General features: G+C 40.5%; 2 protein-coding genes across 13 annotated transcripts in view; one reads left to right on the forward strand and one right to left on the reverse strand.

Moving 5' to 3' along the window:
• SENP1 (SUMO1/sentrin specific peptidase 1) overlaps positions 1-8,294 on the reverse strand; it is a 56,467-nt gene extending 48,173 nt beyond the window's left edge. Inside the window, exons 1-4 of one of the 8 annotated variants that reach the window (XR_002344186.1) lie at positions 7,870-8,019; positions 3,609-3,656; positions 1,742-1,872; positions 597-681 (exon numbers count right to left, since the gene is read on the reverse strand). Coding sequence is in view for 7 of the 8 variants with exons in the window: in XM_013997974.2 (XP_013853428.1) it covers positions 597-681; positions 1,742-1,872; positions 3,609-3,656; positions 7,566-7,617 (316 nt within the window). In the remaining variant the exon portion in view is untranslated. Of the gene's footprint in view, positions 1-596; positions 682-1,741; positions 1,873-3,608; positions 3,657-7,565; positions 8,170-8,196 lie in introns of those variants that run through there. The other 7 variants (XM_021092613.1, XM_013997976.2, XM_013997974.2 and 4 more) reach the window with 7 other exon arrangements.
• The window catches only part of PFKM (phosphofructokinase, muscle), a 49,580-nt gene continuing 29,748 nt past the window's right edge, over positions 7,452-27,283 (forward strand). The window contains exons 1-3 of one of the 5 annotated variants that reach the window (XM_021091209.1): positions 7,524-7,583; positions 9,545-9,631; positions 12,395-12,507. Coding sequence is in view for 2 of the 5 variants with exons in the window: in XM_021091206.1 (XP_020946865.1) it covers positions 9,550-9,631 (82 nt within the window). In the remaining 3 variants the exon portion in view is untranslated. Of the gene's footprint in view, positions 7,584-8,106; positions 8,383-9,544; positions 9,632-12,394; positions 12,508-27,283 lie in introns of those variants that run through there. The other 4 variants (XM_021091208.1, XM_021091206.1, XM_021091205.1 and 1 more) reach the window with 4 other exon arrangements.

The following is a 27,283-nucleotide window of genomic DNA, read 5'->3' on the forward strand; positions in this document are numbered from 1 at the left end:
AGAGCCAGATCTTTGGAAATCCAAACCTTAGAAAGGGGGTAGATGCAAAGTCAGGCAGGCCAGAGGCTAGGAATAGCCTAGAGAATGCTGACTTCTGTCATGGATCACAAGTTAAAAGGCAAGCCCTTGAATATGCAAGCATGGCTGTGGCAGGTGCTAGACAGAAACATGTAGGTAACATTTCCTGCCCTAATGGAGGGACAAGCTGGGGTAGAAATAAATTTTTTAGGATTTATGGTTTTAGGCAGAATACAAATAGGCTAGCTCTGTGCTTTAAACAAGCACAAAACAAATAACCTTTACATCGGATACACGTATCTTAAAAAAAACCAAAACCAAAAATCTGCACTGCTTTTTATAATGGCAAATAGACAAGCAGGAGAATGGATTCCAAGAAAACCTTCTTCATTAAAAAATATCTGGTTGAGACTAGATCAGTAAAGTATTACAGCAACCACACAGAGAGTGCTTATTAAAATGATGTTTTAAAGATACCATTTTGCTTTTGACAATGTTTTCACTTCTAGAGACAATAAACACAATTTACTAGGAGTCTGAAAGGTAGAAATGCCTTGATTCCAAGTAATATATCATACCTGAATAATAATTTGCATTATAAGCGGTACTTCTTGCAGAACAAGTATAAGAGCGGTCCAAATTTCCTTGCCTAGAAGGTAAAATCTAAAGAAAACAAAAGATTTTTCTTAAATCATATTTTTGACAGAAAAATGGAATAAAAATTTACATTAGGAACTACTACATTTCAGAACTTAATATAATTAATTATATTAATATGTATTAAAAATAAATTAAACTACATACTAACAAGGAAAACACATATACAACCTCATAAAATGATTAAGGATTTAAGGTGAAAATGCACAAAATATCTATTATACAACTTAATTCAAAGAATGCTCATTAGAAGGTAATACATATTTAGCATATCCTGTTCTGAAAGCCATTTGTATCATACGCCAAAGTAGCTGACAAAAATCAACCTGGTTTTGACTCTTGATAATTTACAGAGACATTTCTTAATCAGTGGTGGTCCTGCACCCCAGCACAAATCTGGAAATATGTGGATAGACATTCAAATATCAAAATGATTATTGGGGGCAGATGCTACACATCCTTGCCTTGAGGCCAAGGATGCTAAACATTCTGCAATTCAGGGAAGATTCACACCACAAAGAATGGTATAATAGGAATTAGTAATAGCTTCCTACTGAGAAAGACTGTTTTATTAATAGTGCCCCTCAAACCTTACTGTACATATAGATCTACTGGAGACTTTTTATAAAGTGTAGATTCTGATTCAGTAGGTATAGTGTGAGATTCTGCATTTCTAAGAAGCTCCCAGGTGATGCTGATGCTGCTGGTCCTTCAAGAAACTAAGCTTTACAGAACAGAGAAATCTCAGAGCTGCTATATATTTTCAGTTTCCCCCATTTAATGCTCAATAATTTTAAGACCCCAGCTTAAAAGAACATTCATCTGTGTATTGGTAATTGTAATAGAGGAATAATAATGAGTTTTCTAAAAGGTACTGTTCTCCAGGACTTCATACATAGCTTGGTCCTTAACTTTAACATATCAAACAGAATACCAAATACTAGAATTACTGATTCTAAAAAGTTTACACATATGCTTGTGCTTTTGAGTGTGGCATTTAAACTATATCAGATGAAAACTTAAGCCAAAATAATGCGTTAATTAGGGAAAGAAAATTATTACTAACCTGATGGTCAGAAAGTGAAAGCTGGTCCTCTGCAAAACCTGTTTGTGACAGGAGATGGGTTTTGAATATGGAGTTATGGTTCATTAAAGTTACTTCTCCAGCATCCATCCTCATCCTATCAGCAATATCATCTGGGGAAAGAGTCTGGATTAGTACAAGTCACATAATTCTTTGATGGTTGCTTTCCTATGAACCAATCATTTCACCTAAAACAAAAAAAATGATCTCCAAAAGACAGGTCTACAGTCAAATGAAACCTCTTTCATAATTATTGGCAAGAAATCTCAAAATGTCACTGTCAAAAAAAGAGGCCAGTGTGCAGAAATTGGTTAATTTGGAATTGACTGAAATCACCTACTTATAATGGTTCCAAATGGTACATGTTTTTAACTCAAAGTTTTAAAATAACGAAATTTTCCCAAAAGAAAATTTTGACTATTTTTTAACTGTAGGAAAAAAAAATTAAAAAATAGGGCAAAAATTTCACCATTCATAACTCTTAACCCTGATTTATTCTTCTGTTTCAATTCAAAAAGGTGCTTTAAAAATCAATCCACCTTAAAAATTCTTCTGCAAAAAGCATAATGTATTCATATAGCTCTTAATAGAGACCAGCTCAATTACTATAATACTGTCACAGAAGCTTGATATTCATTTTTGAGACCTCTGTCACTATACAAGAGCTAGAACAGGAACAAATGAGAGCAAGGGAACTCACTGACTTACACTGATACCAGCAATGAGAAAAAAGAGAAACAAATGACTTGGAAAAAGAAGGTACACCAAGCAAAAAACAGTAGAAGAAGCATTGAGAACTTTGTCTAGATACTTATGTTGCAACAGAACAAAGGGTGGGGAAAAAAAATGTAATTGTAATGTATACATGTAAGGATAACTTGATCCCCTTGCTGTACAGTGGGAAAATAAAAATTAAAAAAAATAAAAAAAAACAACAGTAGAAGACTAATGTGGATTTAAAGGAGCATAGGGATTATTATAAGACCTACTATATAAAAAAAAAAAAAAGAAAGAAACTCATTGATGGAATTTAAGCCAGAAAAAAAAAAAAAGACCTACTGTATAGATTTTTCAACCTATTCCTAAATTGGTTACTAGTCTTGACCTTCTATTATTCCCTTTTACAGATATAAAGTACTATGAACAGTGGAAAATGTTCCAATCATAATTCTCAATGCCACTAGCTAAATGAAATTTAAATTTACCTTAATCACATTATTTATCATATAGAAGGCAGTATGACCTAGCACTAAAGAACAAGGATCCTGGAACCAGTCTGCCTCAATTTAAATCCTAGCTCTGCCAGTTATAATTGTGTGACCCTAGGCAAGTCTCTTAACCTCTGCATCTCAGTTTCTTTGGCAATATAATGGAGATAATAATAGTACCTACTAGGTACTATTAGGTATCCTTGTAAGGAGGTTCTGTTTTTCTTTTTTTGACCGCATCTGTGGAAGTTCCTGGGCCAGGGATCAAACTGGTGCCATGGCAGTGACAATGCTGAATCCTTAACCCACTGTACCACCAGGGAACTCCAATTTTAAAAAATTAAATGAAACAGAATATTTTAAGTACTTAAAACAAGGCCTGGCTCATAGTAATGCTTGCTACTGTATACCTGGCTTTTTCAATATAATGAATGAGAAAATGCTTTAAAGTGCTGCTATAAACACTACCCTAAACAAAAGAAAATTGGTATACTGTATCACGTGATTAGGATGAGATTGCTTTTAAAACTATAGCACAAAGGTGCAAATATTGAAAATGTTAGGAAAACTTATTCTCTCACTCCAGTTTAACTAAGCAGAGTAGCTAAAAGGATTGACCACTACTTCAGAGTCTGTCTTACCCATGTCAGGTGTTTTCACATCACTGACTTTAGCAAAGATACAAAGTCCTATAAAAAAAAAGACAGAAAATAGAAATGTTACACTCTCAAACATCTCTTTCATATAATTATAGAACAGGAAGCCACTCAGAAGTGACACCTGTATTCTTAGCGGAGAAAAATATGAGGTGGTAATAAGGCAAGTTGATGGGAAGAGAACAGGAACTAAAACTAGCCTGAGGCAGTTGCAAGCACTTCTGCAACCTGGGCAATACTAAACAGCAATTATGGACTACATAAAGAATCACAGAATATCATAGCAAGAAGCAGTTAGGAAAGCCAACCTTTGGAGATTAATTTGCATGAAATCATAAAGTTAGTGACTGTACTGAAATTACAACCTAAAAATTCATCCCAATCCACTGCTCTATTACCTCAGGCTAAACCACTTTATTAACAAGCGCCAGATCTTGTGGTAGTCCTATTAAGACTCACTCAAACATAAAGCTACCTGTATTCCGAGGACAATCAAGGAATACCTCGTGGTTGTACTAAACACTTTCTCCCCTATTCAAATGGTTGTAAACCAAACCCCCTTTGCCTATATGAAATTACTTTCCCCTCTGATATATCTTACTTGCCCAGAAAAAGAAGTTAAAAGCCTAACTGGAGGAACCTGGTTAATAAATGTATCCTTGACACACAGGCTCCTTGGCAGATTTCTAAGAGGAGGAGACTAGGGATGGTACATTTATATATTCATAATCTTATCACCATGTTTTTAAAAAGATTGAGCACTTTATCAATTACACAGCACTATCAGGCCTTCAATCTAAGGAGACTGGATGATGATAACAGGTATCCTTCATGATTCTAATAACAAAGTGCATACACAAAGGAGGGGGCTGCTTGAGCTTTTCTTGGCCTAGGTACAGATTAAGCAGAATAATCATCTGATTACCTAGTCTTGCCAAGGAGGATCTCCAAAGAATTTAAGTCTAAGATTTAGGCTTCAAATGTATTTGAAATGCTCAACCTACTAAAAAGTTTCTATCTGGTAATTCTCCAGGTCATTCTTTCCCCTTCTTTTTTAATAAAGCTTAATCCCCTGGGTCCCATATTAAGGGAAAAAATCCTATCAACCAATAACCTAGCTGTGGCTTTTTCACATTTTCTCTTTCAGGCCATTCCGTAATTGTTACCACTAGCCTTTTTTTTTTTTTTTTTTTTAAGGCTACAATTTTAATATTTATTGTATTTAAAGTTTCAAAACAGATGTCTTGCTTGGGTGTGGAGGGGTGGGGAGGACAGTTTTTTCAGGTTTAGTTTTAAAATATTTGATCATTTTCTATTGTCCAATCAACTCAGCATTTCCAAAGGTCTCTGGGACACTTTGTCTCTCTTCTCTCCCTGTCCCCGCCACCCCCAGAGCTGGGGGCTCAGGGGCCAGGAGACATCACTAGTCTTTTTTGTTGTATTTAGAAGATTGCCAACTTAAAAGCCTGGTTGGGAGATCCCTGATGGTCAGTGGTTAGGATTCAGCGCTTTTACTGCTATGGCCTGGTTCAATCCTGGTCTGGGAACCGAGATTTCACATCAAGTCACTGCATGTCACAACCAAAAAAATAAAATAAAATAAAACTTGGAATTCCTGTTGCCGTGCAGTGGGTTAAGAATCCAACTGCAGAGGCTCAGGTCACTGTGGAGGTGTGGGTTCAATTTCCAGCCCAGTGCAGTGGGTTACAGGATCCAGTGTTGCCACAGCAGCAGTGTAGGTTGCAGTTGGGGCTCGGATTCAATCCTTGGCCCAGGAACTTCCATATGCTGTGGGTGCAGCCATAAAAAAAATGAAAGCCTGGTGCCCAGTAGAACAATCCCATTTTAACTTCCTTTTCATTGCTGAGATAGATGTGAAGAGGAGAGTAAACAAAAAATCACAGAATATTACTGATTATGTTCAGAAAGGTTAAGTGACTTGCCTGAAATCACAAAGATGGGGCAAAGGGAAGACAAAAATCCAGGCATCCTCACTTCCAAGCAAATGTTCTTTCAACAAAAATCACAAAATTTCACATCCTTTAACATATCCTTATACAAGGATTTATACAACTTTAGCAAGATAAAATTAATCCCTAGCTAACTCTGGGAATCCACACTATTTTATAATTTTAATCATTAAAGCCCCATATTCACATTTTAATACAAATCCATGCTGCTTCTTCAGTGTGCTTATCCTACTTTCTTTATGCCACTTTGAAATTACAATGGGAGAAGGGATATTTCACCCCAAGACTCAACATGAAATGCCGGACCTGGAACCTTTGATGTTACCAAATTTTTTCAAGCATAAGAATTTTTTTCTCTCTAAAAAATGAGTATTCTAGTAACTCATTTCCTACTTTACACTGGTCATTTAATTTACTAAAAGAACATAGCAGTTAGAGATATTCAGGAGAAGTCAGGTAAAGTAGCTGAACACAAAACAATAGGAAATCTGAAAGGAAAAAAAAAGATGGCAAAGTCCTAACAATGACGGAATGTAGTAAGCACAGTAAAACATTTATAAGTTTACATACATGCAAAGAGTTTGGGAGATCCCACTGTGGCTCAGCAGTAATGAACCCTACTAGTATCCATGAGGAGTCGGGTTTGATCCCTGGCCTCGCTCAGTGGGTTAAAGGATCGGGCACTGCCATGAGCTGTGGTGTAGGTTGCAGACTCAGCTCCTACCCCACATTGCTGTGGCATAGGCCAGCAACTGCAGCTCCAATTCGACCCCTAGCCTGGGAACTTCCATATGCCAAGGGTGCAGACCTAAAAAGACAAAAAATAAATAAAATAAAATTTAAAAAATAAAAATGAATGTTTGGAGCTATGATGAAATTACCGAAAGTATATACTGAGGAGAGGGTGCTGTAAAATTAGCTTTACAGAACAATTTATATGAGAAAGTTGTAGAAGGAATCATATGAATCATCCTACTATGAACTCTGGAACATTATGTCTATGAAACAGTTTGTACTATATAATTACGTATTTTTTCCCACCTTTTTACATGAAATCTCTCCAGACTCTAACACCTTAAACAGAAAGGACTCGCTTTTCCTCATATACAAACATTTACTGTGCACCAGTAATATAGGGTCCTGCGGCTGCGAAGCTGAATAAGAACTGGTCCCTGCGGCCGAGAATCTCACTGGCCCCTGGAGGAAACCAGATCCATCAACAGACACTTACACCAAGACAATAAAGCCGGTGCAATTGGTAGGAGATGTAGGAGTCGGGTAAAGAAAAGGAAAAACTCCCAAAGCTGTAGTTGAGTTACATCACCTTAGCTTGAGGTAGAAGAACCTGTTTTTTTTAATTCATTTGCTTCCTCTAGATTTGTCATCAGATGACTGATATGGACACCATCTTTACCTTTGGTATAATTAATGGGGATTAGGTAAAAGTGAATGAGGCTTCTCAAGATAAAAACAAATGAGGCTTTCAAAATGGGACTAGATCAAGAAAAGGGAGTCTCTAAATTGGAAGATTAGGGGATCACGCTTAAAGAAATGCTCTAGGTTTCACCGTAACTGTAATTTCAAACTCTGTAATCTATCTTTCAACATGAGTCCTTAGAAATTATCTCTATAAAAAATAAAGACTGAGGAGATAATGCGACCTACTCCAACCAAAACACATAACTGGAACACCCTAAGTCAATGGTTGGTAGCCAATCAAAGGCTTATAAAATTTTTATAAAAAATTTTGCAAGAATCACCACCACCCAAATAAGCGTACCAACTGTGAAGTGAAATGACTTTAACAAGGCTGACGTGAAAGTGATAAAGGAGCAAGTTAGTGCTAACAAGATAGTGGAAATACTGCAGAGGCACCGATAAACAGAAATCACCAAGCTCAAGAGAAACTGGGCACGTAGCCAGAGAGATCAGGTTAGGGTACACCAAGAAAGAGACGGTTCAAGGGAATTACCAGGAGGCGATGAGCCAGGTAAGCAAACAGTGGCAGTTAAGGGGATTTTCATAACCTGGGCAGGAGGGTCCCGACGTTTCTTTCTGTTGGTGGCACTAGCGATATCACATCTCAGGGAGATACCACAGAGTAAAAGAGTTGGAGAAATGTTTACGTGAGACGCAGAAGTAGCGGAGAAATACCATTCAGGTCTCAAGGAAGGCGGGAGGTGAAGCAAGTATAAGAGAAAGGCTGAGCTTCCGGGTGAAAACAGCTTCCCCCGAGAGAAGCCCTTGCTCTGGCGGGAAAGCCCCGAAATCCCAACCTGCCTGTTCCTCACAACGAGGGCTGGGCGTTGAGATGGAACCGGCCGTAACCGCAAGGAAACCGCCTCTCCTCGACGCGGGAGGAGAAGCCTGAAGGAACGGCCTTGGGAAACCTAACTAACGGCCACCAGCCAGATCGCAGCCGGCGGACGGCAGGGGGGAGGGGAGGTGGTCCCAGGGGGCGGGGCAGAGGAAAAAGCACCGTCCCCACAGCCGTCCCCGCTTCCGCCCAGCCAAGCCCAGGTTGCCGGGCCCGGGCCCACACTGCCTCCCAGCCCAGGATCCCTCCATCCTCACCCCTCCCCCAGCTTCCCGCCGCCACTCACCGAACCGGAACCGGCTGCTATACGAAGGGGTTTCCGGCCGGGCGCGGAACGCAAAACCCGGGAACCGCCGCGAACCGGAACCGCCTCCTCAACACCGGAAGGGCTGCTCGGTGGCCTGCGGGGGAGGGGTGGGGGCGGGAGGTCAAAGAGCAGAGTTGAGGACCTACGAAACGCCTGCGCAGTGTGGTAAGGCCTGATAAGTCAAGGGAGCATCTAAGGCTGTAGTTATAATTTCCCCGTTTCCCTTTCATCTTGAGCTTTTTCTCGTTCTTGGAATACTGTTAGTGTGCCCTTCGTCCTACGCTTTTCTCTGTTCCCTCGGCCCCCTCACCCGTTGCTTTCTGGTTCCGCCTGGCGGTTTTTTGCTTAGGCTCTGGTTTCCATGGCAGCTCGTTGCTTTGACCCTCGATCTGCGGCAACCTGTGGCCACCTTGACAGATGTAAACCTGAGGAGCTAAATATAGCTGAGGCTATGTCATGTTTTATTGAGAATCACAAAACATTACTGCTTGCAGAGGTTATTGGAGATGATTTAGTCTAAGAGTTTCAGAGAAATGGAACCATTGGCAAGGCTATAAAGCACATGGCAGATTTGAGACTAGGAAACAAGAGTTTTTTAACTTGCACTTCTATATTCTCCTTTGCACCACATCAAGCTTGATTGGCCATTGGGGAAAAGAAAAAACAAAAAACAAACAAAAAAAAGCACAAAAAAACCTGCTTGGAATTGGCTTAGGTTAGATGCTGGAAACGTGTAGAAACTTCCAGAACTTTGGAGCAGTTTGAAATGCCCCTCCAGGAGGTGTGAGGAAAGCTCTCAGGGAAACAACCCAGGATTCTGCTCTCTGAAGAATTAAATGGCCAGTGCTGCTGTTGCTGGACTGAATCAATTAACTTAATCTGTGCTGTAATTTTTAAGAGAAAATAATGAGAAGAAATATGTATGTTCATTCAGACTTGTTACCAAGCCCATCAGCTTGGTGGGCCTTGGAACCCAGGCCATGTCTAGAAGCCTTAGAGAAATGCTTCTGAGTAAGCTCTCTAGACTCAGGTGACAGTCCTGGTCTGTGACCTCAGACTGGAAGAAGGGAAGCCTCTGGAGGCCCCCAGCCTTTTAGCTACTCTCAGCCGCTGGGGGTGGGGTGGGGAGGTGCTTGCTGACTTTAGGATATCTTGTCCTGTCAAATATATAAAAGTAGATTATATGTATCAGTTCATATGCTGACATTTTATAGTGTCAAGTCCTAAGGCCTATTAGTCTTAAATGTACCTGGTCCATGTCACTTTTGTCCATTTTAATCATTGCACAGATCTGTTGATTTGCATTAAACTTTGTCTCTATTTCTAGGAGGCATGCATAAAGAGGAAGTCCATCTGAAATTTTTCATGTGTGTGATTCAGTCTCGCCAGTTAGTCAGGACTCCTCAGAGAACAGGTACCATTGTCTCCTGATCATATTCCAGTGACAGAATGGGTTCACTTGCAGGGACTCTCAGTACAGGAGATGACACTTAACTGGTGTAGAGGCGGGCTTTAGCAGTCAACTGACCTTGGGTATTCCATCCCCACTATGATAAAACATTTATGATGGTCTTTTCCTTGTATAAGTATCAGGTGATATTTTGGCATGATATGTGGGGATAGGCCCAAGCAGATAGGGAGGACTCGGGAGTTGAGGGAGAACAAGATTTATAGTATTGAGCTTGTACTTGATTTCTCTGTCCTTTGTGAATTATTTCAACCTTTCCAGGTTCATTTGTGAGAGCCCTTGTTGCCACTTTAATTGATACTCCAAAACCTATAAGATAAATAGTGTCCCAAAGAAAAATGGCTTTCTCTTCCACCTCAGTCTCAAAGTTCCTAGTTATGTGTTCTGCTTTTACCCCAATTATGTCAAAGGATTAGAACCTTTTTGAGGTAAGATAGTTGTTGATAAGAGTCAGTACTTCTCTAATTTTTCCCTGGATTTATTGGGGGTGGGGGAAAAACATCCCTAGACAACTAGCTGAGAGTCATAGAGAAAGTGAAAGAGATTAAGGAGCACTCCCCTCCCTGAATCCCACCTTGAGGGTGACCTAGATATAGTGCTTCTCATCTGGGGAAGCTTCAACTTCCAGCCTGCTCATTCAAAAGTCACCCAAGACAGACACCTTGAAGAGTCTAGATACTATGGATGATCCACACACTGTGGAAGGCATACATGTTTTTGAAAATGGTGAGGCATGTAGCTAAACAAGGGGGAGGAATGTGGAAAGGAGTATTGGAAAGTGAAAAATGTATGCACAGCATTATAAAGTAGGATAGATCTACCAGATTTGAAATAAGAGTTAAGACAAGAGGGAGAAAATGTCTGTGTGCTGGGGGCGGGGTGCTGAACATCTGCAAAACTATGTAAAGAAGGACTTCCCTCTGTGAAGAATAGCTTGGTCAGGGCTAAGTCTGTTGGCACCCTCATAACTGTAAGCTGCTAATCTGGTTTATCCTATTATTGGCTACCTTGATATGTAAAACTGTGAAACTTAAAAATGGATTAAATTAAGGGGAGTTTCTGTTGTGGCTCAGTGGGTTAAGAACCCAACACAGTGTCGTGAGGATGCAGGTTTGATCCCTGGCCTCACTCGGTGGGTTAATAATCCAGTGATGCCACAAGCCTTGGTGTAGGCTGGCAGCTGCAGCTCTGATTCAACCCCTGGCCCTGGAACTTCCATATGCTATGGGCGTGGCTGTAAAAAGAAAAAAAAAAAAAAAACAGGATCAAATTAAGGAGTTACTATATTACAAAGTGATTCCAGATACTGTAAAAAAAAAATTTCACCTTCAGAATCCATTAAATAACAAATTTCTCTTATATACTTTGTAGTGTCCAACTCTTATGCAGTTTGTATGAAACTTCAGGAATTTATCTCTGTGTTTCTTCTCAACTTAATATATCTGTATTGGAGTCAGAAGTTCCTCTTATGGCACAGTGGAAACGAATCTGACTAGGAACCATGAAGTTGCCGGTTCAATCCCTGGCCTCTCCCAGTGGGTTAGGGATCTGGCATTGCTGCGAGCTGTAGTATAGGTCGCAGACATGGCTCAGATCTGGTTGTTGTTTCTGTGGTGTAGGCTGGCAGCTGTAGCTCTGATTAGACCCCTACCCTGGGACTCTCCATATGCTGCAGGAATGGCCTTAAAAAAGAAAATTATATATGTATTTATATATAATTATATATATCTCTGTACTGGAGTATACATCTATATTTATTTATATGTATATATTTGTATTGCAGTCAGTTCACTGCAGACATTTATTGAGTTCCCACTATGAGCCGAATAGTGCATTAGAAATGATAGGTTGTTAAATACACACACACACACACACACACACACAAACACGCACACGCACACACACACACACACACACACACACACACACAACATAACCTTGTCATTGTCCCAGTAGTTTACAGTTTGGAGACACCTTAGAGATTATTTAGCCCAACTCCTTGTAGTTTCAGAAAGAATTTGAGTCTAAAAGATTTTCCTCCAGAAGTTAACAAATTCATTGGAGTAAGCACTCCTACCACCTATGAAATACAGATATTTATTCCAAATTTTTTGAGCACTTACTATTTGAAGTCACTGTATAGACTCAGTAGATGAAAAAATGAACTAGATGCTTGCCCTGTCCCCCAGAGATGACAATCAAGAAGGGAGATAATAGGAGACAGTGTGTAAGTTAAGAGCTTGATAACTTTGGTTCAAAAATGTTGCATTTCTAAAAGAGGAAGCCTTGGAGATGTAGGAAAGGGAGGGGCCAGGTAACTGCTTAAGCAGAGCGCCACTGAGTCCAGCCTGTAGCAGGGCACCATGGTCCAGGATCCAGTCCTAAGCTTTGAAATGGCATACGCTCTAACTTATTTCAGTCTCCTTAGTGTACCTAGAGTTAACCAGACTCACAAGAAGAGGGTTTATATCCAAGAATCCCAATTTATTAAGCTGTTGGAACAATCGTATCTATATATGGCAACTGAGTGTGGTCTGTGTCCCTTTAATCAGGCTTGCTTTGCTCATGCATAAAAAGCTGCTAGGTAAAGAAAAAGCCAGCTGGTGGACTTGTCCTACAGTTTCCTGAATTTGTGTAGATTATTTATTTGCCCTCTTCTTCCCTGCTTTTCCCATTCTCATTTTGCTCTGCACCTCATACTCACCTCAGACCTCCATTGCTCTGGTGACCCAATTGGACCTGCTTCTGTGGTTTGAACTCAGCATTATCCTATGGACAAAATTTTGATGTTCAACTTCTGCCTTTAAGCATTGAGGCCTCAGGTAAGAGCTACATTTAACCCTTCCAGCTCTCCATTAGAGATGGGGAATCAGATATTTTCCCAGTTCACACTGTTGGGGCCTCCATTCCTCCTCCTCTGCCTTTCTCCCTGGCTGTTTCCCTTCTTCATTCCCCCTTCTTTCCTTCCCTCCTTTTCTTCATTCCTTCCTACCTTCCTCCTTCTCTCCCTCCTTCTTTTCGGTCCTACAGGAAAACTTGTTTAGCACACATTGTGTCAGGCACTGTACTTGGCACTGGGAATAAAGTAAACAAAGCAGGTACATTGCCTGCCCTCACGAAGTTTATAGTCTTGTTGGAGTAAGGCAGGAATCACATAATCACACCCATGGTTAGATAACCAGAATAAAGCTAGTACAATGAAGGAAAATAGTACCATGCAGTCAGAGTGTAAAACAGGGGACTGAACCTGCCTGAGAAGTCAGGGAGACCTTTTCTCAGGAAGACCTGTGAGATGAGCATGTACTAGCCAGGCAAAGGGGAAAGAGCTTCCTGGAAAAAGGGACAGTAGCTCTGAATGAGGAGTTTGGTTCACTGGAGGAGTAGAGAGGCCAGTATGACCTGAGTGAGAGGAAAGGAGTAGCTGGAGAGCTGACTATGAAGATAGTAGAAGAGGCAAAACCTGTCATGCCTTCTAGGTCTTACCATCCCCAAGCCATGGGACGTCAGTGAAGAGTAACAGGATCATATTTATGTTTTAAAAATATCATTTTGGCTCCTGGGTTGGGGAGGGATTTGAGGGGGCAAGAGTGGTTACCTGCTTTGGTGGAATGGTTAATGGCACTGCCTTGCTCCATTCCTCAGTCTAGGCAGTGCAGCTCTATAGGTTATGAGTGAGCCTCAAATAGTATGCCTCAAATAGTATGATTGGCAGAGGTGAGCCCAAAGATACTGATGCCCCAAACCCCCAAAACCCTGCCCTGATGTCCCACTGTTGTTGGTGCTAGCCTGAAAAAGTTTATAGGGACTCCATTCAGGATACTCTGCTCCTTGCTCTGTAAAGTGAAGCCAGTATGGAGGGGCTGAGCTCTAGGCCTCACACCTGGAAGGGAAACAGCTGCAGCTCCTTTTTTCTAACTACCTGACCATCAGTATAGACAGATCATCCTGTACTAAATTGAGGTAGGCTGTGTATGTGTGTGTGTGTGAGTGTGTGTGTGTGTGTTTCTGGCCTATAGAGGATCAATTCCCAACATAAGGAAGTCACTTGGTCCTGCACTGAGGCACAGCAAGGGGTCCTAGGTCCCTAACCTTTGTAAAGGATGGTGGTTTATATTCCCAGATAGCTGAGAATGTGGGACAACTATCTCCAGGACAAATGCTCAGGGGGAGCAGGCAGCTCTGTGGGCCAGTCCTTGGTCCAGCAGATCCAGCTGCCCACTAGACCTAAAGCTTCCCCTGGGCAGAAACCTCCCCTCTTCTTTTCCTTTATTTATTTATTTATTTTTTCTTTTTTAGGGCTGCACCTGCAGCGTGCGGAAGTTCCCAGGCTAGGTGTTAAATCGGAGCAAAGCTGCTCGCTTATGCCACAGCTACGGCAACGTGGAATCCGAGCCACATTTGTGACCTACACCACAGCTCACAGCAACACTGTAACCCAACCCACTGAGCAAGGCCAGGAATTGAACCCGCACCCTCATCGATGCTAGTTGGACTCGCCGCACCACCACAGAAGAAGTTCCTCCCCTCTTCTTATTGGGCTGCAAACAGGGGAGTGTGCCAAGAGAATAGTGTTACACCCATCTGTCTTTTGTTTCACAGCTTCCCTGCCCAAGCATAAGACCTTCCTATCATATTCTTTGCTTAATCTAGGCTACTGTCACCAGCATTGCCCATGCCCCCCCCCAACCAACTTTCTGTTCCTTTGGTAGTACACTCACACCTGGGTGGTTATGCAGACCAGGATGCAAAGTAACCCCAACGTTGTGAGTACAAGTGGTATGTGGAGATGGTCGCTTCCCCCAGCTCAGGCTCCCTCCAAACAGGTATACTTGCTTTCTGCATCAGAGATCCAGACTATGCTAAAGTAACCCAAAAGCCTGTATTGCTGAAGGAAAGTCAGTGGGAGCTCTTCCTCAATCAAAATTGCCTTAATCTCAACCTAGTCACTATTCATCATTGACCTCTTGAGCCCAACTTTCTAGGACCAGCTCCAAAGAACTTGAGTTTTCATGAAGCTAAAATGCTCAGGGTTTTTATAATGTCAACTAATTTGGAAACATCATTGAGTGGGAAAATAACTTTATAGATGCTCTTCTTCCAGTTGAATATGCAAGGACACCAGTTAAAAAAAAAAAGAGATACTGGTAAACCTATAAAACACATTTTTCATCTTCCATTGATTAATGGAGATTATCTTATTTATCCTCTTAAACCACCCATCTCTTGGTTGTCCCCTATTAAATCAGTTAACCCAGGGAAATGTATTTAAGAGCCTAAACTATATCCCTTGGACTTGCTAAACAGCCAGGCTTTTCACATTATGTTCCATGAGATGTTAACAGGTCTGAGGTGAAAGACACCCAAGATTGTCTCATATAGTGATTATTTGCCTTCTCTGCTATCCCTCAAAACTTGTTCTTTACAAAAAGAAAAAGTGTGTCTGGTCCAGGCTTGAGTCTCTGTACCTCAGCTGAAGATTTTATTTATCTCTGCCCTTATCATGACTTGAAAGTTGTGCTTCATTGAGTTCCCGTCATGGCTTGGTGGAAAGGAACCTGACTAGTATCCATGGGGACACAGGTTCAATCCCTGGCCTCACTCAGTGGGTTAAGGATCTGGCGTTCCCAGGAGCTGTAGTGTTTGTCGCCGACACGGCTCCGATCCTGCATTTCTGTGGTTGCGGCGAAGGCCTGCAGCTGTAGCTCCAATTCGATCCCTAGCTTGGGAACCTCCATATGCCCCAGATGTGGCCCTAAAAAGACAGAAAAAAAAAAAAAAGTTGTGCTTCAACATGTAGTAGGGATCATTTTGTTACCTGTAATCTCTTCCCTGAGCTAACTTTCTCAAGAATTTGATCCCAGTTGGCAGAAATTACTCCATAGGAACCATCCAGCTCTTTGAGACATGCAAGTGATGGTGTTCTTAGACCTCCACAACTGAGAACAATGGTTCTCAAACTTTATTGTGCATTTTAATCACCTGGAGGGCTTGTTAAACCACACTGTTGTCGTTCCCGTTGTGGTTTAGTGGGTTAAGAACCTGACTAGTAGCCATGAGGATCCGGGTTCAATCCATGGCCTCACTCAGTGGGTTAAGGATGTGGTATTGCCTTGCTGCAAGCTGTGTGGTGTAGGTCACAGGCGCAGCTCAGATCTGGCATTGCTGTGGCTGTGGCATAGGTCGAAACCTATGGCTCTGATTAGACCCCTAGCCTGGGAACTTCCATATGCTGCAGGGGTCCTAAAAAGAAAAAAAAAAATTGCTGTGCCCCACCCCTAGAGTTTCTGATTCAGTACGTCCCATGTAGGGCCTAAGAATTTGCATTTCTGACAAGGATCCAGGTGGTGCTGAATCTGCTGGACTGAAACCAAGAACCTTTGTCTTAATCCAGTGCCCTGTGTCAGGAACTTTAATATTAGTGGCTAACAGAGGCTGCGGTGTTTCCAAGGGTCATCGTACCCCAGTTAGGGATGGTCCTCCAGCGCAGACAGTGGCTTTGTGTTCATGCCCAGGGTCTGTCCTCAAGGAGCTTACATTCTAGTGGAGGAAACAGATAAGAGCGTATTAGTCAGGTAATGACTTGATGAGATCCAGGGGTTTTGTGGAAGTGAGAGGACCAGATACTTGTTTTAACCCAGGAAGAGACCCGTACCTACTTGCTGCCTATGGTTCACAACATCATCCCACCTAGTCATGGTGACCCATTTACGATTCTGATTCTGGTCCAGGGGGAATCTTGGTGCTCTTCTGGTATGACTCAAACTTCTTCTTGTCCCAGAATCTTTGCATTTGCTATTCTCCCCATCTGAAAACTGTCCCTCCAAATGGTAGCCTGGTTTTCTGTCTTATTTGTTCAGACTTCTTCCTAGAATATCATTTTAGCAAGGTTTTCCCAGAACTCCTTACTTAAGATAGCACTCTTGTTGCTCTGCTTCTTTGCCCTGCTTTATTTCTCTTTTTTATTTTTTTAATTTTTATTTATTTATTTATTTTTATGGCCACACCTGTGGCATATGGAAGTTCCCAGCCTAGGTTTCAAATTGGAGCTGTAGATGCCCGCCTACGCCACGCCACGGCAACACCAGATCTGAGCTGCATCTGCGACCTACGCAGCAGCTTGTGGCAATGCCAGATCCTTAACCCACTGAGCAAGGCCAGGGTTCAAACCCACATCCTCACAATGTTGGGTCCTTAACCTGCTGATCCACAACGGAATTCCTATTTTTCTTCACAGCGTTTATTACTACTTGACTAATTTTTTCATTATCTACTTTCCTCACTGTGTGTAACCTCCTTGAGGACAGACAGGTTTGTTTGTTTATTTTTCCCAATCCTGGATACCCTTGAGTCTGGAACAGTCCCTAATATGTAATAGGTGCTCAATATTTGTTGACTGAATACATGGGGCCATACTATGCTATTTCCTGTTTTCCTAGGTTAGAGTCATACCTGGATAACTGGCATACCTACTTCTTATTCCTAAATGCCCTGGTATATCACCATTAGCATCATCTTTATCTGCTCATCATAGTGGTCTAAATATGGATCTGTACCCATTTCATAGTCACGACACCATCTGAGTGGTAGTAAATGGACCCTGAGTATAGCATACCACGTCCTCTTCATTGCCCCTCGTCTATACCAGCCTTTAGATCATTGTCAAAGAGATCTTCTGTCTTGGTGAACTACTTAACTTCCTGGCAGTGATATTTTACTTTATCCTGGTTTGGAGCATACTCTCCAAACCTCTCTCTGTCTTCATTTACCTACTACTACTTAACAGAGTTATTGGGCAGAGCATATGAACCAAGTACTTTAGACTATCTCAACTGTTTTACTCAAGTGCTCTTCCTATCTAGCTGCTGCAGAATTCTCTCTAAACATCTTAAACTTCTCTCCCCCAGAATGCCCTCTTTTGTAATAATTATAATCTTTGTCCCAACTGTTTACCTGGACTTCATGCCAATATCCTAATAGCTGTCTGTGCCTGGAGAGCTCTGAGAAATCTAAGATGACCTTCTAAATGCTTTCCTGTACTCTGATGCTCAGTATAAAGAATGTGTCTTTCGTTACTTGGTACCTGACTATACATATAAGGTGAACTGTCATATAAGGAAGTTGGCACATGAGCTTTATCTGATGTGCTAAAAACAAGACCACCATCTGGTAGTACACAGTAGAAGAAATAGTGGACTTTAACACATGGCCTTCTGGGTCCAACTGACCTTCTTATGGGTTCAATTCTTTTTTTCCCCTCACTCTCTGCCAAGTCCCCTAAAGCCTGAGTTCTAACTACCAATCTCAACAACTAAAGAAAACTGATTATACTTTGGACAAAGTTCTAGATTTCTAGAGGTACCCTAGCTAATTCCTATCCTTGACTCATTAGAATGGACATAAGCCCCCTTGAGAAGCCTATCTGAGGGCCCTATGTTCTTTTCCAGTGCAAACCTAGGACACTTTGGCTCTTCCTATGGAGGAAGTGTCCAGCGTGTCCTTTTCCAGCCCCATTAAACCATACTAGCAATGAAAATAATTTTGGAATGAGGGCAAATTCAGCCGCTGGCTTAGTTTGGTTGCCTTGAGATTTATTGATAACATCTCTTATTTGACTAACTTGCTGCTTTGCTCTCGTGACTCCTTAACTCTGCTAAACTGTGCACTTAATTCCTGATACTTTGCTTAGGCAGCCTAGCTTGTATGGTGATGTTTAGTCCCCCTTTTCAACCTCTTCTTCCTTAGTCACCATAATGTGTTTACCTGCAGGCTTCCTGCACCTAAACCCTGCCATGAGGGATGCTTTTCAGCCTCCCCCATTAGAGGCCTGAGGATTAGATATGCCCTATTTTCTAGAACTTCCCAGATCTCAAACATTCTCTTCTAATCAGTCCACCATCAAATTATGCATACAAATTTTGATTCATAAGTCAACCATAGCTCACTAAAGTGCTCCTTCCAAATTGTTAAGGTTCCTGCGGAATTACGTTTGAAATTTAAAAGTTGTTTGATAAACAGAAAATTATGGGAGTTCCCGTCGTGGTGCAGTGGTTAACGAATCCGACTAGGAACCATGAGGTTGCAGGTTCGATCCCTGCCCTTGCTCAGTGGGTTGACGATCCGGTGTTGCCTGAGCTGTGGTGCAGGTTGCAGATGCGGCTCGGATCACGCATTGCTGTGGCCCTGGTGTAGGCTGGTGGCTACGGCTCCGATTAGACCCCTAGCCTGGGAATCTCCATATGCCGCGGGAGCGGCCCAAGAAATAGCAAAAAGACAAAATAAAATAAAATAAAATAAAATAAAATAAAATAAACAGAAAATTATGAAAAAGTGAAATGTATGATATTGGAGTTTAGGATTAAAATTAAGGAAAATCCATTTATAAGGAGCTTTCATGGTTTTATCATATCACTCTTCTTTCTTTCTTTTTTTTTTTTTATTTTCCCACTGTACAGCAAAGGGGTCAGGTTATCCTTACATGTATACATTACAATTACAGTTTTTCCCCACCCTTTCTTCTGTTGCAACATGAGTATCTAGACATAGTTCTCAATGCTATTCAGCAGGATCTCCTTGTAAATCTATTCTAAGTTGTGTCTGATAAGCCCAAGCTCCCGATCCCTCCCACTCCCTCCCCCTCCCATCAGGCAGCCACAAGTCTCTTCTCCAAGTCCATGATTTTCTTTTCTGAGGAGATGTTCATTTGTGCTAGATATTAGATTCCAGTTATAAGTGATATCATATGGTATTTGTCTTTGTCTTTCTGGCTCATTTAACTCAGTATGAGATTCTCTAGTTCCATCCATGTTGCTGCAAATGGCATTATGTCATCCTTTTTTATGGCTGAATAGTATTCCATTGTGTTCACTCTTCTTTCTAACGCTGGAATGTACATCCACTGGTGTTCTTTTCTCAAACAGTACTAAATAAACACTGCCAAGTTCTTAGTATCCAGGTCCCATTTTTAAATTCCATTTACCCTCATCTAACAAATATATGTCATAAGAATTTGTTGTATTACAGTTATAAATTGGGTTATTAATTTTTTTTCTTTTTTTTTTTCTTTTTAGGGCCACACCCACAGCATATGGAGCTTCCCAGGCTAGGGGGTCTAATCCGAGCCACAGTGACGCCAGATCTGAGCCGTGTCTGCGACCTACACCACAGCTCACGGCAACGCCAGATCCTTAACCCACTGAGCGAGGCCAGGGATCAAACCCTCAACCTCATGGTTCCTAGTTGGATTTGTTCCATGACAGGAACTCCGGGTTATTAATTTCTTCACTTGTACCCCAGGTCCAATGAAATATAAACTTCCTTTGACAGCACTTCTAGATGATAAGTTCCATGAGAGCTTATTATACCTCAGTACCTGGCACAGTGGCTCGCACATAATGAGTCAATAAATATTTGGGGAATGTATAAGTAAATTAATGACGAATAGGGGTTTCTCAAAATTCTTGTTAGGAAGACATTTACAGCCATTTCTTTAAATGACAAATTTCTTCCATTAGCAAATCTCTATTTTATGTTGGTTTTCACTAATTTAGCTCTCAGAAAGTAACATCTTCAAGTTTGGGGATTGAGCTAGGATGACCATAGTCAAGACCTAAGTACTTCTGAGAAAATTCTTTTCTATGCCTCCCCAGCTCCAACTGATCTGAAGGTTCCCTAGATGCCTTTTGAGATGGCATTTCTTTAAATTGTGTTCATATAACTTTCTGGGAACTCCTAGGGATGATTGATCCCTGGACAGAAAAAGATATCTAAAGGATTGAGTGTCTTGGGATGAGGCTATGAGCAAGTGACATTTTCTTGTCTTCACCTAATTGCGATAGATGCGTTAATGCAGTAAGTCATTAAGAACACTTTTCATGAAGACACAGGAGTTGGTAATGGTAGAAAGGGGAAGGGATTGATTGACTTCTAAGTTTCAGCCTTTAGATTCATTGTTGGAGTTAAAAACCCAGGAATATATGGGGAGCTTTTCCAGTTTCTCCTTTTCTAAATTTTAAAAACACTTTATTGAGATATGATTCATATATCCTAAAATTCACCCATTTAAAATGTGTAATTTGGACTTTGGAGTTCTAGCTTCCATCCCCATGTAAAGAGCTTGGTAGTCACCATTCCATGCTAACAACAGTAAAAGTAAAAGGACTGAAAAATCAACAACTCTTCTTAAATCCATAAGAGAGGAGAGGACACAGGGCAAACTGCTGACTCCCAAATTGGAGAGACAACAGGTAAATATAGTTTATCACAGCTTCCTGGAGCAGAGACCCACAAATGCAAACCTCCTTGAGAACCAATAAAGGAGTAGGAAAACCTGAACTGTAAATTGACAAGTTGCTGGAGGCTCAGGGCAGACAACTCTGAGAGTTAAAAACTTTCAGAGGATCCAGGCAAAGTGGGGGTGGGGGCAGAGTTCAACTGACGTGAGGAAGGGAAATACCCAACTCCAACTCACTCTAGTCCTATCCCACCTCCAGGGAGTTAGGAGGAAAAAAAAAAAACATCCAAGAAACACTTGTGAAATTCATAGTCCAGAGGCATAGGCTCAGTAAAAAAAACACTTCAGTCTAATGACAAGACAATATGTCCCCCTACACCTCACCACCACATCTTTAAAGCCTTTTTACAGCACTTTATTTTACCTGGTGTATCACATCTGGCTATCAAGAAAAAATTATAAAGCATATAAAAAGGCAGAAAACACAATTTTTTGGTCTTTTTGCCTTTTCTACACTTGCTCCCACAGCATATGGAGGTTCCTAGGCTAGGGGTCTAATTGGAGCTGTAGCCGCCGGCCTACACCACAGCCACAGCAACGCCAGATCCTTAACCCACTGAGCAAGGCCAGGGATTGAACCTGCAACCATATGGTTCCTAGTCAGATTCGTTAACCACTGTGCCACAATGGAAACTCCAGAAAACACAACTGAAGAGACAGAGCAAACATCAATATCAAATATGGCAGGGATGTTGGAATTATCAGACCGGGAATTTTAAACACCTATGATTAATGCACTAAGGGTTCTAATGGATAAAATAGAGAGCATGTAAGGACAGACAAACAATATAAGCTGAGAGATGGAAATCTTAAGAAGGAACCAAAAATAAATGGTAGAGATAAAAACTACTGTAACAGCATTGAAAACTGCCTTGTTATACTGGACATGGCTGAATGAAGATCTTTGAGCTAGAGGATATATTGATACAATCCTCAAAAACTGAAAAGCAAAGAGAACAAAGAATGGAAAAAAAAAAAAAAACTCAACAGAATACCAAGGACTGTGGTACACCTACAACAGTTGTAATATACACATAATGGGAATACCAGAAGGAAAAAAAGCAGACAAAGGAACAGAAGAAATATTTAAAACAATAATGACTGAGAATTTTCCAAGTTAATGTCAGACATCAAACCATAGATCTGGGAAGTTCAGAGAATACCAAACAAGTTAAAGACCAAACAAAAACAAAAACACCCCTATACCTAGGGATATCATTTTCAAGTTATAGAAAATTGAAGATAGAAAGTCCTGAAAGGGGGAAAAAGCATACCTACCTAATAGAGGAACAAAGATAAGAGTTATATCTGACTTCTCCTCAGAAACCATGCAAGCAAGAAGAGAATAGAGTAGTATTTAAAATGTTGAGAGAAAAACACACTGATGTCAAATTCTGTACCCTGTAAAATTGTCCTTCAAAAGTGGAGGAGAGGGGTTCTCTTGTGCATCAGCAGGTAAGGATTTAACATTGTCACTGCAGTTGCTTGGGTCCCTGCTGTGGTGTCAGTTTGATCCCTGGCCCAGGAACCTCTGCATGCAATGGGTGCAGCCAAAAAAAGAAAAGTGGAAGAGAAATAAAGACTTTCTCAGGAAAACACAAATTGAGGGAACTTTTTTTTTGCCAGTAAACCTGCTTTGCAAGAAATGTTAAAAGAAGTATGTTGGAGAGAAGGAAAATAATATAGGTCAGAAACTTGGATCTACATAAAGAAAGAAGAGCATCAGAGGAGGAATAAGTGAAGACAGAATAAAAACTTTTATTTTTCTTATTCTTCATGAATCTAACATAACATTTTGTTCAAAATAATAGCAACAATGTATTCAATTATGTATGCTTATATATCATATATATGCCTAATTATGTTTGTATATAAGTGAAATAAAAGAAACAATACAGGGATGGGAGGAAGGAATTAAGATTATTTTATTATTATAGGTATTCACACCACTTGTGAAATGGTATAGTGTTATTTTAAAATAGACTTGTGGGAGTTCCTGCCATGGTGCAGTAGAAACGAATCCAACTCGGAACCATGAGCTTGCAGGTTTGATCCCTGGCCTCGCTCAGTGGGTTAAGGATCTGGCGTTGCCGTGAGCTATGGTGTAGGTCGCAGACGTGACTCGGATCTGTGTTGCTGTGGCTGTGGTGTAGGCTGGCAACTATAGTCTGATTAGATTCCTTAGCCTGAGAACCTCCACATGCCACGAGTACAGCCCTAAAAAGCAAAAACAATAATAAAATAAAATAGACTTGGATTAGTTGCAAGTGTGTTTTGCAAACTCTAGGGCAACCACTAAAAAAAGTTTAAAAGTATTGCTGATAAGAAAGGAGAGAAAATGGAATCACATAAAATAATTCAGTTAAACCTACAAAAGACAGAAAAAGAGTGGAAGACAAAAATAGGAACAAAGAACAGAGGTGACAAATAGAAAATGATAAGTTATATAGTAGCTATTAATCCAACTATATCAATAGTCATTTTGAATATCAGTGGTCTAAATGTACCAATTTAAAGACAGATGTCAGAGTTCACCTGAAAACATGACTCAACTATGTGTTGTCTACAAAAAAAAAAACCCCACTTTAAATATAAAATACCTGTTGATAAAAAGTAAATGGATGGATGGAGTTCCTGATGTGGTACAGTGGATTAATGATCTGGCTTGTCTCTGGAAGTGTTGGTTCCATCCCCAGCCCAGTACAGTGGATTAAAGGATTCGGCATTGCCTCAGCTGTGGTGTAGGCTGCAGCTGCCTGGTCCAGAAACTTCCATATGTTGTGGGTGTGGCTGAAAAAGAAAAAAATAAATGGATAAAAAAAATATATCCCACACTAACACTAACCAAAAGAAAGAAGTAGCTATATTAATTTTAGACAAGCAGACTTCAAAGAAAGTTATCAGGGATAATGCGGGCATTACATAATGATAAAGAGGTCAAATCTCCAAGAAGATATAACAATTTTTTTTTTTTTTTTTTTTTTTTTGCTGTGTCTGCAGCATGCAGAAATTTCCTGGCCAGGGAACCCCTGCCATACCAGTGACCTAAGCCACTGCAGTGATGACACCAGACCCTTAACCTACTGTGCCACAAGGGAACTCCAAGAAGATATAATATTCTTAATATGTATGTGCCTCACAACACAGCATCAAACTATGTGAGGTAAAAAACTGATAGAACTAAAAGGAGAAATAGATGAAACCATTATCACAAATTGCAGACTCCAACATCTTCTCTCAGAAATGGACAGACCTAGCATACAGAAAATAAGTAAGGATGTAGTTGAACTCACCACTCTGAATGAACTGGATTAATGACCTGGCTTGTCTTGGTGGAAGTGTTGGTTCGATCCCCAGCCCAGTGCAGCAGGTTAAAGGATTCAGCATTTGCTGCAGCTGTGGTGTAGGCTGCAGCTGCAGCTCAGATTCAATCCCTGGCCCAGGAACTGGATATAATGGACATCAACAATTCATCCAACAATTACCAAGTAAAAATTTTCTCAAGTTTACATGATTCACACATACATATTAATTTATACATTCATACATGATAACACCATATTGTAGATTATTAAAATATCTTAACTGGGAGTTCCCATTGTGGCTCAGCACATTAAGAACCAGACATAGTGTCCATGAGATGTGGTTTCAATCCCTGGCCTCGTTCAGTGGGCTAAAGATCTGGTGTTGCCGTGGCTGTGGTGGAGGCTGGCAGCTACAGCTCTGATTTGACCCTATGCCACAGGTGTGGTCATTAAAAACAAATATATATATGTGCTAATTTAAAAGAGTGGAAATTATACAGTGGTTTCTCACAAACCACAATGGAATTAAACTAGTCAATAACAGAAGATAACTAGAAAAATCTCTGAATACTTGAAGGTTAAATAAAACATGAGTTAATGAGTAAATTTCAAGAGAAATTTTAAATATTTTGAAGAAAATGAAATGAAAACAACTCATTAAAATTTGTCAGATGCAAAGAAAGCAGTGCTTAGAAGGAAATTTATAGCTTTGAATGTATATGTTAGAAAAGATGATGATCTAGATCAATCATCTAAGTTTCCAACTTAGGAAACTATGAAAGAAGAGCAAATTAAATCCAAAGTAAATAGAAAAAAGTAAGAATTCAAACAGAAATCAATAAAATTGAAAACAGGAAAGCAGTGGAGAAAACTAATGAAACCAAATGCTAGCTCCTTGAAAAGGTCAGCAGTAAAGTTAATACATTCCTAGTTAGGTTAACTAAGAAAAAAAGAGGACCCAGATTACTAACACCCAAAATAAAAGCAGGGACATCACTACAGATTCCATAGAAATTAAAAGGGTCATAAAAGAATACTATGAACAACTCTACGCCCATAAATTTAATAACCTATATGAAATGGATCAATTCCTTGAAAGATGTAATCTGCCAAAACTCACACAAGGAGAAACAAATGATTTGAATAGGCCTATGTCCATTAAAGAACTGAATTAATAATTAATAATCTTCCAAATAAGAAAGCACCAGGTCCCAGTAGATTCACTGGTAAATTCTACCGAACAATTAAAGGAGAGATTTTACCTGTTCTCTACAATCTCTTTCAGAAGATAGAAGCCAAGAAAGTACTTCCTAACTCATTCTATGAGGCCAGCATTATCCTCCTGCTACCAAAACCAGGCAAAGACATTAGAAAAAAAAGAAAACTACAGATCAGTATCTCTTATGAAGATAGATTCAAAAATCCTCAACAGGAGTTCCTGTCATGGCTCAGTGGTTAACGAATCTGACTAGGAACAATGAGGTTGCGGGTCTGATCCCTGCCCTTGCTCAGTGGGTTAAGGATCTGGTGTTGCTGTGAGCTGTGGTGTAGGCTGCAGACACGGCTCGGATCCTGCGTTGCTGTGGCTCTGGAGTAGGCTGGTGGCTACAGCTCTGATTAAACCCTAGCCTGGGAATCTCCATATGCCATGGGAGCGGCCCTAGAAAAGGCAAAAGGCCAAAAAAAAAAAAAAAAAAAATCCTCAACAAAATTTTAGCAAATGGAATCATAAAAAGTCTAAAAAGAATTGTACACCATGACCAACTGGGATTTATCTCAGTTATGCAAGGCTTGTTCAACATTCAAAAACCAATTAATATAGGGAGTTCCCATTGTGGTTTAGTGGTAATGAACCTGACCACTGTCCATGAGGATGTGGGTTTGATCCCTGGCCTCACTCAGCAGGTTAAATATTCAGTGTGGCTGTGGCTGTGGTGTAGGCTGGCAGCTGCAGGTCCTCTTCAACCCCTAGCCTGGGAACTTTCATATGCTGCACATACAGCCCTAAAAAGCAAAATAAATAAGTAAAAATCCATCATATAAACAGACCAAAATAGAAAAATCATGTACATGACAATATCAATAGATGCAGAAAAAGCATTTGACAATATACAACACTCATTCATTATAAAAGTTATCAGTAAACTAGGAATAGAGGGGAACTTTCAATTTGATAGACTATTTAGAAAAAAAAAAAAAACTCTACAGCTCACATAATACTTAATGGTGAGAAACTGAAGTTTTCCCACTAAGTTTAGGTACATGGCAAGGTTGTTCCCTTTCACCACTCCTTTTCAACTTTGTTTTTGTCTTTTTTTTTTTCTTTTTGTTGTTGTTGTTGCTATTTCTTGGGCTGCTCCCGCGGCATATGGAGGTTCCCAGGCCAGGGGTTGAATTGGAGCTGTAGCCACCGGCCTACGCCAGAGCCACAGCAACTCGGGATCCGAGCCACGTCTGCAATCTACACCACAGCTCACGGCAACGCTGGATCGTTAACCCACTGAGCAAGGGCAGGGACCGAACCGCAACCTCATGGTTCCTAGTCGGATTCGTTAACCACTGCGCCACGACGGGAACTCCTCCTTTTCAACTTTGTACTAGAAATCCTTGCTGGTGTGACAAGACAAGAAAAGGATATAAAAAAGTATATAGATTGGGAAGGAAGACATAAAACAGTCTTTGTTCACAGATGACATGATTGTCTATGTTGAAAATCTGAAGGAACCAACAAAAAGCTCCTGGAACTAATAAACAATTACAGCAAAGTTGCAGGATGAAAAACTAATATGCAAAAGTTAAATACTTTCCTACATACTAACAAGAAACAAGTGGAATTTGAAATTAAAAACACAATACCATTTATATTGGCATCCTTCAAAATAAAATAGGGATAACATCTAACAAAATATATGTAAGATCTTTATGAAGAAAACCTAAAAACTCTGGTGAATGAAATCAAAGAAGGACTAAATATATAGAGAGATATTCCATGTTCATAGATAG

Source organism: Sus scrofa, chromosome 5, assembly GCF_000003025.6.
Source record: "Sus scrofa isolate TJ Tabasco breed Duroc chromosome 5, Sscrofa11.1, whole genome shotgun sequence".
Classification (NCBI taxonomy): domain Eukaryota; kingdom Metazoa; phylum Chordata; class Mammalia; order Artiodactyla; family Suidae; genus Sus; species Sus scrofa.